We start from the raw sequence: 14,763 nt of genomic DNA, 5'->3' as shown, positions 1-14,763 counted from the left end.
ATGAGACTCGTATCTCCAAGAAACCATTCAGAAAATGGGAAATGGTCCTGTGGCTCAAGTGGTAGAGCACTAGCCTTGAGCTGAAGAGCGAGGGACAGCGCACAGGCCCAGAGTTCAAGACCCACAACCAGGAAAAAAAAAAAAAAGTGGAGTGCTGCCAGCAGCAGACTTGTGCTCCACACCTTGCTCTGAACTTAACAGCTCTGTGAAGACTATTTGCCTTCTTTGAGCTTCAGTATCTTACCATGAGCATAGACTGCCATTCTATTTCCAAAGGTTTCAAGAAGGATTAATGTGATAATGCATAACAGGCATTTGCCACAGTGACAAAGATTTTTTCCTGATACTAATATATCAATGGACTCTGATTTCCCGAGGGCAGGCAATTAGTTTTTCATTTCTCCTGCTGGCCCAAGCTTCCAAAGGGTACTCAATTAATAATTTATTTTTTAAAAAAGCTTAATAAGCCTGGCACTGGTGGCTTATGCTTGTAATCCTAGCTACTCAGGGGGCTGAGAGCTGAGGACCATGGTTCAGAGCCAGCCTGGGCAGGAAAGTCTGTGAGACTCTTATTTCCAATTAACCACTACACGAAAAACAATAGTGGTGCTGTGGTTCAAGTGGCAGAGCGCTAGCCTTGAGCTGAAGAGCTGAAGGACAGTGCCCAGGCTCAGAGTTCAAGTATCATGACCGGAAAAAAAGAAAAGAAAAGAAAAGGGTGGGGGGAAGCTTAATAAAGTGCCAAATGAAGACATTAGATTTTGATAACTATAAAGTCCATAGACAATCATAAAAACAGAGTTAGGGTACACCACCCTACCCCAACCTGAATCGTCTCTCTTCTCATTGTCTTTGTATGTGATTTATCTCCTTTGAAATCATTTATTTTTAAATTGTAAGTATTGGGGTTACTGGGTTTGAACTCAGCTTGGAGCCTGTTACCTGCTTGACTTTGCTTGCTGCCCTGTGCCCTACCTTTTGAGCTACATCTCGAACCTGGATTTTCGCTGATTATTTTGGAGATAGTGTTGAGCAGATTATTCTCTGGCTTCCAACTGTAATCTTAGATCTTAGCTTCCCGAGAAGCTAGGATTCGAGGCATGAGCCACCAGTGTTTTGGGTTGGAGTATCTTTCACTTTATATGGTTACAATTTTAAAAGCTAATCTGCTTAGTGAGTGCTCGACTTGTGTCAGCACTGTTCTTCCCAGGTGTATTAGCCCATGAATGTTCTCAGTGACCCCGGGTGGGGGGTAGAGACTATTGTGATCCCCACTGTAAGATGAACGAATCGATGAATGAAAAGATACGTGACTTGCCCCAAGTCGCGGGAACTTGAATATGGTGGAATTGTCGATAGACAGACTTTGTGCTCCAGTTGCCTGACATAGGCGAGGAACAGAGGAAGTGGGAGGGGCAGGGAGAGAAAGGGCGGTGTGCGGAGTCTAGTGCAGTGCATGTGCAAATACCTTGCCCTCTGCCACGGTCTCACCCACCTTCCCACTCCGCAGAGCCAGCGCCTCCGCGCCGCTGCGGGAAGAGGCCCCTGCTGCCGCCCGGCACAGGGTGGACCATCCAGCAGGCCAAATCAGGAAGAATAAAGGGCTTCATTGTGGGAAAGAACAGACCTTGTGTTCCAGCACTTTCTCACTCTCCTTCTTTCGTCCTGTAGGTACTGGAGGTCCCACCGAAAGGGCGGCCTTAGGGCGTCTCCTGACCGGCCATAACCCAGGGCCCTGGAGGGCGGCTCCACACCGCACACCTGGCGTTTCCAGAGATGCGGGTAGGGATGCAAACAGGACAGCATCGCACTTCCTTTCCGCCTTTTCATGAGTTTGTCACTGGCGTTCTTCAGATGCAGGCTATAGCAGCTGGCTGGGCCGGGGGCTGCGCAGGCTCGGAGGCTGGGGCTGGGCTCCGTGCGCCCTGGGCGAGACCGAGGCAGGAGGCGCTGCGGGCACCGCGGCGCGGGCACCGGAGCGCGGAGAGGATCCGCCTGTATTCCCGGCGGAAGTTCTGGTTCAGGAGCCCGTACACGATGGCGTTAAGGCAGCTGTTGAAATACGCCAGGAAGTAGCTAGTGACAAAGAGCTCTTCGGGGACCTGGGCAGCCAGCTCTTCTGGGTCGATGGCCACAGCCAGGCCGATGCAGTTAAGAGGGGCCCAGCAGATGGCAAAGATCACGAACACGACAAACATGGTGAGAAAGCTCCGCATGTCGCTGGGCTTCAGGCGCGGTCTCCTCTCCGACGTGGCCCTCCTGCGAGCCTGCAGCACCAGCGCCCAGATGCGCAGGTAGCAGAAGGCCACCACCGCGATGGGCAGCAGGAAGTGCACGACCACCACCGCCGCAGTGTACTGGGCGCTGGCCGTTTGGATGAAGGTACAGGAATAAATGCGCGGGTCGTATTCCAGGGACCCCACGAAGAAGTTGGGGACTAATGCCACCAGGGTGAGCAGCCAGATGAGGCCGACATAGAGGGGGACGTGCCCATACCCGCAGAGCCGGTGGTAGGCCCCGCTGTGGCAGATGTAGCAATAGCGGTTGATGGCAATGGCAGTGATGTTAAAGACGGAGCCGATGACGCTCAGGCCCATCACAAAGGCACTGGCCTTGCAGTGCAGCTCGCCCAGGGCCCAGCCGCCATAGAAGATGGCCAGGAGGATCACTGGGTAGGGATACAAGGCTACCACCAGATCAGCCATTGCCAGACTCACCAAGAATAAGTTACCTAAGTAGGGAAACAGAGAGAAGGAGTCAGCAGAAAATTCACGATTTCTACTCCATAGGAAGTTCAGCCTTCACCGAGCTCCTTTCCACACTAGCAGGAGGAAACAGATATGTTTCTAGTACTGAGGACTCACCTTACCTCTCTGCTACCCTTTATAGGTGAGTCATTAAGCTCAATGGCTCACCTTTGTCATTTGCAAAAGGGAGGATAATGATAGCCACCTTGCAGAATAGCTTTGAGAATGGGCTAATGATGCCCAGTGCTCAGGGAAAGAGTGGGTGCTCTCAAACAACAATTGTTTCCACAATGGGCTCACATGCACAGGAACGTGGCACCCATTAAGCTCCAGCATGGATTCTGGAGGAGGAAGAGAGTCTGAGAGGGTGCTTTCCTGAATATCTCTGGTAAGTCTCCTTTGGCATCTTCTCCTTTGTGTTTCACAGCCTATTTGCCAAGTGTTTCAAAGTCACTTCGTTAGATTCCAATTGCATTTTGCCTCTGGAATGAAAGTATGGTTTTCAGAGCAGGAGGTATGTGTATGTTCTGGAATACATGAAATTCCTGGTATGCCTCGTCCTGGGCCCACATACCTGCCAGTGTGGCATGTTGACAAGTGCCTGGAGTGGCAGAATCCAGATGGGCTGGAGAGGGGTTGAAGAAGCTCCCTGCCCCACGGACTGGAGGGAAACTTCCTACCATGTTGCACATTCATGGTCTTCCTGAACTGCCTCAGTCCTGGGTAGGCTCCAGCCCTCTGCAGCATCATCAAGCTTAGCCAACCCCCCAGAGCCTCAGGAAACCATATAGCTATTAGTTGGTGTACTTTAGGCATGTCTGGGATTGAGTAGAGTTGAGTTCCAAAAGATCAGTACTTTCCCTATAAGCTTTGCTGTCTAAAACTAACCCTGACTTGTGAATAAAGCACTGAGGACCTGAGAGGAAGCAAGGAAGCTCATGGTATGAACAGTTTCTCTTTATGTGTGTGTGTGTGTGTGTGTGTGTGTGTGTGTGTGTGAGTGTGTGTGCATCTTAGGGTTTAAATTTTTGCTTGGCTTTATTTTTTCCTCGAAGAACACCTCCATATCTTGCTTTTTGTTCGTTAGTTGGAGATAAGAGTCTCCTCACCTTCTCTTTCTGGGCTAGCTTCAAACTTCAATCTCAGATCTCAGCCTCTTAAGTAGCTAGGATTACAGGTGTGAGCCACCAATGTCCAGGAAGCAGCTCCTTCTTAATGTATTTGTTTCATTTACAGGGCCTTTACTTTTGGAGCATGCACTGTATACTCAAACAATAGCAGACTGTGCCCTAGCAGGGGTTGTCACAACACCCTCAGCACCAGGCATATGTGCAAGCTGCAAGCCTTAGGGCAAGTGACTACACAGGCAAGTGGAATGAATTTACAGGAGAAACTTTCAGGCTGGCAAAAATACAGAGGTTCTACTGCCGCCATGATCTGTCCTTATTCCAGGGAGGCTGCTGTGACCCTCAGGGAGATGGAAACAGTCTCAACCTGAGAGCTCAGGCTGTTGGCTGATGCCTAAAGTTAATGAGAAAGGGAGGTCTGATTCATCTTGCTAAGAATTTGGACTTTCTCTGAAGCAGACTCCAGGCTTGCACATGTTAACCCCCTGGGTGAGAAAAGCTGCCTCCGGCCTCCTACTCCCCCTGTCTCAATATACCTTCTCATCATGTCTCAGAAAAGATCATGGAGAGCCTGTAGGACTGGGAACCTGGGAGACTAACAAGCAGGGGTCTGGAAGTGGTTCTTCTAGACTGAGAAGCCATTGGGCAATTCCACTCAAAACCAGTAGAAACAAATCTTTCACACAGACACACACACACACACACACACACACCCAATTCTGAGGAGTTACTCCTGTGTCCAGAGTCAGGAGAGGTACTGGGGAGATGGGGTGCAACTGAATAGAATGGAGATTCTGAGGGGAAATAGGGAAAACAGTAGGTAGATAGGGATTAAAAAATGGTAGGTAACACAGGGCAGATAACATGTGCTGCATCATGGCTCTTCTTGTTCCCATAGTGCCTTCAGCTCCTACCCCAATCCTTCTTTGCATAAGTTGTGAGTTCCTGCTCAAACTCTTACTAGTAGTGCCTAGGTGCCTGCTGAATTAATAAAAGGAGCTTGGGCAGCAAATGCACAAGTCATCAAGCAATCAACACAAAGCTCAGAGGAGGAAATATGGGAGGAGCCCAATACTATATAACTGCCTTGAAAGAAGACTCCCTTGGACTCTTTTTGGGGCCCTCTCTTTTAATGGAAAGTCTCATGTCTTTGCTTTCATGATTTTCCTTTTCCTTTCAAATAAATTTACTGTTTGCTTTAAACGCTTTCCTGCCTTTTAATTATTCAATGATCAGAGAAATCAAATTCATCTCCTAGTCACCATTAGTTATGTGGACAGTTGGAATACTTGTGAGAGACACAAATATCCTTGTCCTTGGAGATACTGTAGTAGGGAAGTGGCCACTGGGGAAGAATTCTGCCAATTCCTCCCAACACTCTATCATTTAAAGGGCTAGTGAATAATGTGTTAAAAGAACAAACAAACCAACAAACCAAAAACATTTGTTTTCCTTCTCGTTAACGTTAAGGTAAGAAATGCATGTATCTGTGACATTTCTGTTGACTGGTAGCCTTGTTGGCTTTCTCTGACCATAGGCTGAGGCTCACTTGCTTAGGCTGGTCCCTGGTTTCCTTGGTTCCCAAGGAAAGAAAGATCTTTGTCTTAAACTTGCTGGCTTGTGGTGAGTCAAGAGCCAAACTACTTCCTGCCATGGAATTTTAAATATCTGGAGGACATGTTGAAAGTTCAAGCAGCCCAGGACAACCCTAGTTCTGCTCATGTTTGGCCATGGGAATGTGGAAAACTTACTGAACTTCTTTCTCTGTGACTGGCTGTTCTGTCATCAGAGCTGGTTCCTCCTCTTCTTTGGCCCCCTCTGTGTCCCCACCCCTACCCCTACTCCATATGGTTGTTTCTATGAAGACAGCATTTCTTTCCAACGTAGGAAACACAAAACCTACTGACTCCTGAACGTGCAGCCAGCAAGCTCTTGGCACTGGCAAGCCCATGCTGAGGAAGTCAGGAGTGGCTAGGAGCTGGTGCCAGCTCACCCAGCTGTTTCCCTGGGAAAGCCCAGTCAAGCTCTGCTGTGTTCCTGTGGCTCATCCCCTAATAATGCCCTGGAGGCTGGCAAACAGCTTGTAAATAGTGAGAAGAACACATTCGGCTCCATGTGGAAAGTGATTCAATTACTCTCTCTGATTATTCTGGCTGTTCCTGAAAGGCTGAAATCAACCATTCCTGCTGTACAATCATCTGCTCCAGCATCCCCGGGCTTTCTTGGCATGAATCCAAATTAGGTGAATACAATTCATGTTTTGTCTCCCATCTGTAAAAAGTCAGTTCTTGTCTGGACAAGAGTCATCACTAGACCCAATTCTGCATCCATTCCTTCCTTGGCCAGGTGAGAAATCAATCAGCAAACACACAACTCTGCTTGGCCCATCACCTAGGGCACAGGCTTTTCATGAATATTTATGTCACACATTGTGGCATGCCTCATTTCTATAAGCCTCCATCAGACAGGATTGTTAGTGGGAAGAGGCTTCCACAACAGCATTTTGTTCAATAATATGGAATCCCTTCTGGTATTCATATGCAAAGCACATACTTAAACACCCACAACTGCCACCCCTTCCTCTCTCTTCCTTATTTGCAGAGAGAATTTACTCTGCACTAGTCACAGTAGGGCATCATCTTGGGAATTCCATTCCTAAGGACAATCTGGTACTTTAGGAAAGAACTAGTCAATGCTGAGCTGTCTATTCTTTATCAAATAGGTGAATTATGAAATATAAAACTGTGCAACACTTGCCTCTCTTCCCTACACCCACCTTCTGTGTGCAAGAGAATGTAGTTGAATTTAAATCATTTCTGGTCATTGAACTAAATAACAAAATAGAAACAGATACCATTGAGTCATTTACTCAACAAACATTGCAGAATATCTACTAGGCAGTATTTCTGACTGTGCCAGAGCCTTGGGCCCTGGTAGTAGAATTAAAGTCAGTGATGATACCATTACCAGTAAATTGTTTGCAAAGTGACTTGTGGATGTGACAATGTTCATGCACTGGGAAGCCTGTAGATAAACAGGATTAGAAGGGGACCAGGAAGATTAGGAAGAAGAATGGACTGCAAAGAAAAAAGAGAGAGACAGTAGGTAGAAAGTACATATGTGCTAGAAAGCACACAAGCATTCCTGCCACAGGAGAATAAAGACAAATGAAGACAACTGAAAGCCCACTTCAGCCAACCTCAACTGTTACATGTAGTAGAATTACCCAATAGAAAGTAACTTAAGTGATGTCTGGGAGAGAATGTGAAACTCATATTTCTTGTACCAATGAGAAACTGAGGGGGAAGATCTCCATGAGCTAGGTAAAAAACTGTGTTGTAATTTCAGAGAGTGTGCCTACGATCAGGCTCCAAATCCTGCAAAACTGACATTAAAGTCTCACTTTTACTGTTCTTCTTGTTGCTGCCTCCACCTTTTGAGCTACTACTGGGCTCCTAAAGGAGACAAATAAAAGCAAGATTCAATAAGAGCTATAACAAGAAAGCCAACAAGCGATCATTCACTGCTAGCAAAGTAAAGTTTCTAGTGAATTGACTTATTTCATCCTTCCATTTATCTAAATATGTAACACATTAATTGAGTGCTGACCACACTTATGCAGGGAAGACTGATAGATAGGATATGGCTCCCTCTATGGAGACACATACACACACACACACACACACACACACACACACACACACACACACACACACACACACACACATGAAGAGGGGCCAGAAAGCAAAGCCAGAAAAGTGGTGGGAATGTGGGGGATTCCTACACCAGAATGGGGTTGTGGACAGTGGAAGAAACAGGCTGAGCTGGCAGGACAATTATCCAGGCACTGGGTAAAATCACCAAGCTCCTTGCAACAGGACTGCCTCCATCCAATAATGTTTTTCCCTTTAAATAGGATTTTGTAAGGGAAAGGTCAGAAGCAATAATCATAATCTCCAAATGAATAATATGAGGTATTCTAATTATATTCTGAGGATAAGCAAATTTGAAAAAAAATTGAGCAGATTATTTAAATATTTGATTTCCTTACCTATACTAAAGCAATGTATTTAAAGTAAGCTTCTAATTAGATTTGCAAATTCCTTGAGGGAAGAAGTTATTTTCTTCCCAAAATCGCATTATTTATGAATACCCTAGGCTGCCAGGATGATTCATCCAAAGATTGAGTTAAAAATCTGTGCTTTAATTTACAAAACTGTTTCTAGTAAACCAACAGTGTACACAAAATGTGATATTTCAACCTTTAAAAGATGAAATAAATATTTCAGAGCACATGAAGTACCCAATAAAATTATCTGGTAGGAAATTATATAACATTCTTCCAGAATAATCCAAAGAGATGATTTGGAAACTCTTCTAGGAGTAGTATTTTACTTTAGTCAACCTACTAGAATAAAAAGAACAATTGCCACATCACTTAACAATGATAATGAGTATTTACAAAAGTTGATTCAATCATTTCTCATTAGAATTAAAGTTGGCATGATAAAGTGATTTCTATCTTCTAGATAAGAACGAATTAGTTGGATTGCGTGAATTGCTGAGAGAGAGAGAGAGACAGACAGAGACAGACAGAGAGAGAGAGAGAGAATAAGAAAGAAGAAACCAGGGGAAAGAAGCATCAAGAAAGCAAAGTGTGGAGTTTCTTTGTCACTCTCAGTACTGAAGAAGAGAATAGTGCCCCAGGGGACATGTGGGAAGGCAATTCTGCACTGTAGGTTGTTCACTCCATCAGCTTTGCCTTTAAGGAAGGACAGAGAAAGTTGGAAAGGCATGTCCCTTTGGTTCGGAATTGTGGAGCATTTATCCTTCTTTTCCTTTCACTTAAAGAGGTAGGGGGAAGGGAGAGATTAGAATCTGATACATGGTTGGCATTTATCGTGACAATTACCTTTTATTATTGTTTTTATATTAGTAGTTGTACTGGGGATAGGATCCACTTAGTAAGAACATAGGTTCCTATATTACTTAATGATAGAGATAGGCCCTGAGGAATGTGAAGTTAGGTGACGATGAGGTTGTGAAGTTAGATTATTGTGTCTTCTTACACAAGTAGACAATGCAGCCTGATCCATGTTGAGGCTATACATCTAAGCTGTAATAGCAGTGATGGATAAAGGCAATGAGAAAGTAGGGCATGACCTATAGAGGGTAAATTCCCTAAGGCTTTTTAACTTCCTTTACTTTTTCAGCAGTAAGTATTTTCAATGTAAGAACAGAGGCTACACTCAGTATCTTTTGAGTTGGGGTTGTTTTTAAAGATAATTTTATTGATATTATCAAGGTGTTATATTCATAAGTCAGGTAATGAGTACACTACTTTTTTTGGACAATGTCACACCTTCATTGGCTTTCCCCAAGCTTCCCCTTCCCATTCTCTTCTGCCTTTTGCAGAATATTGTATCTGAATAGACTCCAACGTTTTAGAGATAAAGGCAGTTAAACATGAAAGTCTTTATGTGCCTGGACTGCTGAGAGATTTGTGGGAGGAATTAAAAGGGATTAAGAGCTCTCCTCATTATTCGGCTAAAGACATAATTAGGGGATTTTTAAAAGTATTCAATTTTGCTCAGTGAAGAGATAATAAGGTATTCAGGGCCAAAATACGAAGTTGGAAAGCTCAGAAACATTAGGGAGGGGATCCAAGGTAGCCTCGTTTGGTCTTGGGCTGATAACAAGCACTCCAAATCCAGCCTTCTCAGCAGGCCTCAAGGGGCCTGACACAAGCCATGTGTCTGGGTGGATGAGTGGTGTGGTGGCATAATGCCAGAATGGAGGAGCTCAGGGACTGCGGGTCTGCTAAACACTTTCCTGCAGGCCTTCTTAGTGCTACTGTCCAGGGACACTCTACTTACACAGACAAGGCTCATTTCCTTGTTAAAAAGAAAAGTAGTAAGGGAAGGGGAGCACATTGCAGGCTCTGCTCCAGTCTATCTGGGGATGTACAAAAAATACACAGGCAGGGTACCCATCAAACACCTTGTGTCCAGGCACTGGTTCCAGATAAGAGAGGGTGTGGATGCCAAGCGCTGGTGGACACATGGAGGAGGGGGGCTTTCCTGGTCCTGGTAGAACTGACCCTGCACAAGAGCCTGTGCTCAGCAAACAGATCGTTCACATGGTCCTGGGCAGTCCCAGTGTCTGCTGTTTTTCTGCCCTTTCACATGACTGAGAGATCCTCGACATGCTGCAGGGTCTACTCACCACATCTCCCAGATAGCCTCTGTCCAGTCATAATATTGAAAGTCCACCCATCTCCTGTTGGCACCCACCTCCTGTTACCTATGAAGCTGGGGTCTCTGTGTCTGCAGTCAGGCAAGCCTGGAACTGCTGGGTTTGCCTTCTCTCTGCTAAAGGGGACTGGAGATGACAATGAGAATATGCACTCTTGGTGCTAGTGCAGTGTGCTAACTATACTGAAGGCTGTGCTGTTTTTCTTTTCCTTTTTCTTTTCCTTTCTCTGTGCCAGTACTTGGACTTGAGCTCAGGCCATCTCATTCTTGTGTGGCTGATGCTCTACCAATGACACCACCCACTTTTAGGTTATTGCTAGTTCATTGGAGATAAGTTTGTCTACTTGGATGACTTCAAGTTGAGATGATCAGATCTTAGCCTCCTGGAGTAGCTAGGATTATAAGTGTGAGCTATGGGTACTTGGTTGGAAGACCATGATTCATAGACAATTTAAAGTGGCTCAGGAAAGCCAGAAAGGTTGGGAGGGGCCTCCTCTGAGAGGAGTCACAGAGGGGCAATTTCTGAGAAGTGTGGTATGGCTGGGATCTGCTTAGCAGCTCTAACTGTATAAAAACAATCCAACAGCAGGCTTGCCTGTGTGATGAACGTGCTTTCAGTGCTCAAAGCAATTCCCTGCCACAAAAGTTGCACTGAATTTGTGCTGAAAGCTGTAACTGAAGTCTGTGCTACATCTTTAGCAACATCTCGTCTCGTTCTTTTCTGGTATATTTCTGTATGCAATTTATTTTAATGAAGACATGTCTGGTCAGCACTGAGACAAATGTAACACCACAAAGAAGTGGCTGCTTTCTTGGGGGCACACAGGATGCTGGGAAGTGGGAGCACAGAGGTGCTCAATAGCACCACTCCTGGCACGGAAGCCAAACACGGCATGAGAAGGGAACACTAAAGATGGTGATGAGGTTAGGGTGAGACAGAAAGCCAAGGGAAGATAGATGCTTGAACTGGGGTGCTGGTGGCTCATGCCTGTAATCCTAGCTACTCAGGAGGCTGAGATCTGAGGATCATTCATAGTCCAAAGGCAGCCCAGTAAGGAAAATCTATGAGCCTCTTATCTCCAATTAACCACTTATAAGTGTCTCTGTGGTTCAAAGTGGTACAGCACTAGCTTTGAGCAGAAGATCTCAGGGACAGTGCTCAGGCTCTGAGTTCAAGTCCCATGACCACCACCACCAACAACAAAGATATTTGATGTGTAAATAAGCTGAAGAAAAAGAAACAGGTGGAAAAGACTGGAGGGGGGAGTGACAATAGGTGTGAGCCAGATAGAGAACTGAGCCAGGGATAAAGGTCATTAATGGAATTTGGGTTATGAAATGTATGTATTCACAACATCACAGTCCTAGTGTGTATGTGTGTATGCTGGTACTGGGGCTTGAATTCAGGGCCTTGGCACCATCACTGAGCATTTTTGCTCAAGGCTAGTTCTCTTTCACTCGAGCTATAGTTCCAGTTTTGGCTTTTTGGTGGTTAATTAGAGATAAGAATCTCACGGCTTTCCTATCCTGACTTGCTTTAATCTGTGATCTTCAAATCTCAGCCTCCTAAGTAACAAGGGTTACAAGTATGAGCCAGAGGTGCCAGGCCCTAATTTCTTAATACAATGAACCATGAACTGGGGAGCCAGATGTAAGAAGGGAAAGTCTGATATCAGTTTTTTTTTTTTTTAAGTAAATATGAACGCTTCAGGAAGAGACAGCCAAATAAAGAGGGAAATGTATGCTCACTATGCAAAGTGCTACAGGTTTTTAATTACCTTTTGAAATCTCATTCAAGGTCATTTAGTTTAAGTTAATGCTACAATTTATTGTGACTGTTAAGAAGCCGAGCACTGGTGGTAATCCTAGCTCTTTTGTAGGCTGAGATACAAAGATCGAGGTTCAAACATAGCCAGGGCAGATAAGTTCAGGAAAAAGCTGGAAGTGGAGATGTGGTTCAAGTCATAGAGTACAAGCCTTGAGAGAAAAAGCCAAGCAAAAGTGCAAAATCCTGAGTTCAAACCCCAGTACTGACACAAAAATATAAAATAAAAACTGGTTAAGGGTTGTGCATTATAGCTCAGTAGTACAGTGCTTGCCTACATGTGCACAATTCTGAGTTCCACCCTTGATAGCAAAAAAAAAAAAAATAATAGACTATGGATGTGGCTCAATGAATGAATGATTTAGATATGTTTTTAGATTGTTTTTGTTTTGAGCTGTAGCAGACATCTGAGGACAGGAAGAATAGAAAGGGAAAGGAGGATGTACTTCTAGGTTAGCATGCTTCTTCTCTACCCTGGCCAGGGAAGTAAGGTTTCTTTGGGTGCTGCCAGGATCACAGAAATCAGTCATGAGGTGGAGGGAGGAGGAGAGGACAGAGGAAGCAATAGCCTTTTCCTCTACCACTTTCCTGCAGTAGCCAATTCAACTGCATCCAGGAACAAGGTGCATCAACTGGACAGGCCTTTCCCAAGTACCAAGCCAGCCAGTGTCCAAGGGCCCTTCTTCCCTCCCTATCTTCCCTTCCTCCCTCTTTCCTTTTCTCCCTCTTTCCCTCCCTCCTTCCCTTCTGCCTTTCCTTCTTCCCTTCTCTCTCCTTTCTTGGGGCAAAAGCCTGGAACAGCATTCCTCCTGCCTCACTGGGAGGAAATGACTGTTGGGGGCTACTGTAAAGGACATTACCATTGAAACTATTAAACACAAGTTTTCAATCACAGCCTGCTCTTTCCTAATTAAGTGTTTCTCTTCAAGACTGCAATAATGTCTTGAAACATGTACTTGAGATAATATTAGCCATGGTGATTGAAATACTTGAGTTAGAAAGCTAGCTTATTTCTCCTTGGTAATGTGAAGTTTCCCACAGCTAGAAACACACTTTTATTTTTAGCTTGCTTGACATATAAAATTTTTTCCAAGTCCTAGACCTCCCTCCCCTAAAACATGTATAATCATCTACTAAAATGCCCTTACTGGATAGCATGGACTAGTACAGTGGCTTCTCCAAACCCTACAATTAGATTGCTGCTGTTCTTTTTTCCATTTTAATTCACATTAATATTTCAGTTGCCCCCTAAGGCCTATGATCAGAAATTACAGAATTAGAAACCAGCCATGAGCTCCAGTCCAGGCTGAAATGGCAGCTATCTTCACTGACCTGTCAGGACAGAGTTTCCTACCTTCTTCTCTCCGTCCCTCCCTCTCTTCATCCCTCCCTCCCTCCTTGCTTCCCTCCTTCCCAATTTCTTCTTTGGTTGCCTTGCAGAACTGAATAAAAGAAAGTTGAAAGGGATAAACATTTCCAGGATTGCAACATGATTTAGCCAAATTATTGTTTTGATTTTCACAGTTAATCTCAGGGCGTTTCTGTCTTGGGGGGGGGGGGCAGTGGGAACTGTGCTCAAAGCAAATTAGTCTTAAGGAGCAATGGAGTGCTTGCCGCTCAGGGCTTGCAGTGTCTGCATTTGCATTCTGTCAGAGGACTCCTGGGATGGGATTTTTGACCCTAAAGCCACCAGAATGGGTGCTGTGCTTTCGCCCACACTTCCAGTGTTTTCTAAGTACCTAGTGTATGACTTACAGAGCTTAGTAGGGGGCAGTGGCAGTGATATCCCCATAGCCAGCTGGCCACATCAGCTGGTGAGGCCACAGGTAGAATGGCTGCATGTGGGTGTCCCCAACCCCCACATCCTGAAAAAAGAAAGCGCCCGCCCCCCAACAAAAAACAAACAAACAAACAAACAAAACCTTTGTCTGCTTCACCCTGGCACTAACGTGTTAGAGGCAGACGCCAGAACAAGCTTCTTTAGGGGATCTCCAAACTCGCCTTAACTTCAGAGTCAAGAGGACGGTGTTGGAGACTGAGGAGAGGAACAGCCAGGACTGGCAGGGGTCCTGTCACAGATGGGCGCTCACCTGCATTCCGGAGTTTGCGATTCCTTAGCACCGACAGGATAACTAGAAGGTTGCCCACGACGTCCCCTGCGGTGGTGATAATGAGCACCGTGGACAGCGCCGGGGCCACCCAGGGAAGCCGGGGGCTGCTGGATGGCGGCGCGGGGTCTGCGTCCCGCCAGCCCGGACGCCGGGACAGCCCACCTGGCTCACAGCAGTTGGCGAAAGATGCATTCTCCAGCATCGCCGAAGCCTCCTGGGCTGGGCTCCCCTTCTCTTGCCAGGCTTGAGCCACCAGCCTCCCGCCGCCCTGCCCAGGCTTCCCACCAGGCTTGCAATGCTGAGCCTGGCGCTCCCGCCTCGCCTCCCTTTCCCCAGCCAGCGGCCAGCACGGGGTGGGAACGAGGAAAGCCAGTGAGGAAGGACTATGATGTGACCATTAGTTAACTACATTGTGAGCAGGGGCGGAGAAAAATAGAGAGTAGAATCTGGGGGCTGCAAGCAGGAAAACAGGGGCGCGTCCTGAGCGTCTGAACCATAAAGCTGGCTGTAGCACCCAGAGTCAGCGTGTGCCTGGCTCCTGTCATGCTGTCTAGCTCGCCTGGCCTCTTTTTCTAATTGCAAGGGTATCCCTCACACCCCACGTTTCCTCCCAAGATTCTCAATTGGAGAAGGTTCCTGGAGTTCCATACCTGTTGATCTATTGTTATTAGAAAGGCGACATTTGAAGCCCCTTGCAGC

The 14,763-nt window shown here is 45.9% G+C and overlaps 1 protein-coding gene across 1 annotated transcript; it reads right to left on the bottom strand.

Annotated features, from left to right (window-relative positions):
* Positions 1–1,850: 1,850 nt before the first annotated feature.
* Mtnr1b (melatonin receptor 1B) lies at positions 1,851–14,266 on the bottom strand. Its single transcript, XM_042685112.1, has 2 exons — positions 14,044–14,266; positions 1,851–2,731 (listed from the first exon to the last, which is right to left on the bottom strand). The coding sequence occupies exons 1-2, from the start codon at positions 14,264–14,266 to the stop codon at positions 1,851–1,853; spliced, it is 1,104 nt and encodes a 367-aa protein (XP_042541046.1).
* Between the last annotated feature and the right edge of the window lie 497 nt (positions 14,267–14,763).

This window comes from Dipodomys spectabilis, unplaced genomic scaffold (genome assembly GCF_019054845.1).
Source record: "Dipodomys spectabilis isolate Male_0828 unplaced genomic scaffold, ASM1905484v1 ptg000094l, whole genome shotgun sequence".
Taxonomy (NCBI): Eukaryota; Metazoa; Chordata; class Mammalia; order Rodentia; family Heteromyidae; genus Dipodomys; species Dipodomys spectabilis.
This window is presented reverse-complemented; position numbering and strand designations above follow the sequence as displayed.

Bases quoted from the DNA above. Each gene is read 5' to 3' on its own strand.
- Mtnr1b (XM_042685112.1), bottom strand. From the start codon at position 14,266: ATGCTGGAGAATGCATCTTTCGCCAACTGCTGTGAGCCAGGTGGGCTG. The intron at 2,732-14,043 runs GTGAGCGCCCAT...TTCCCTACTTAG, and splicing joins TCGCAAACTCCGGAATGCAG to GTAACTTATTCTTGGTGAGT.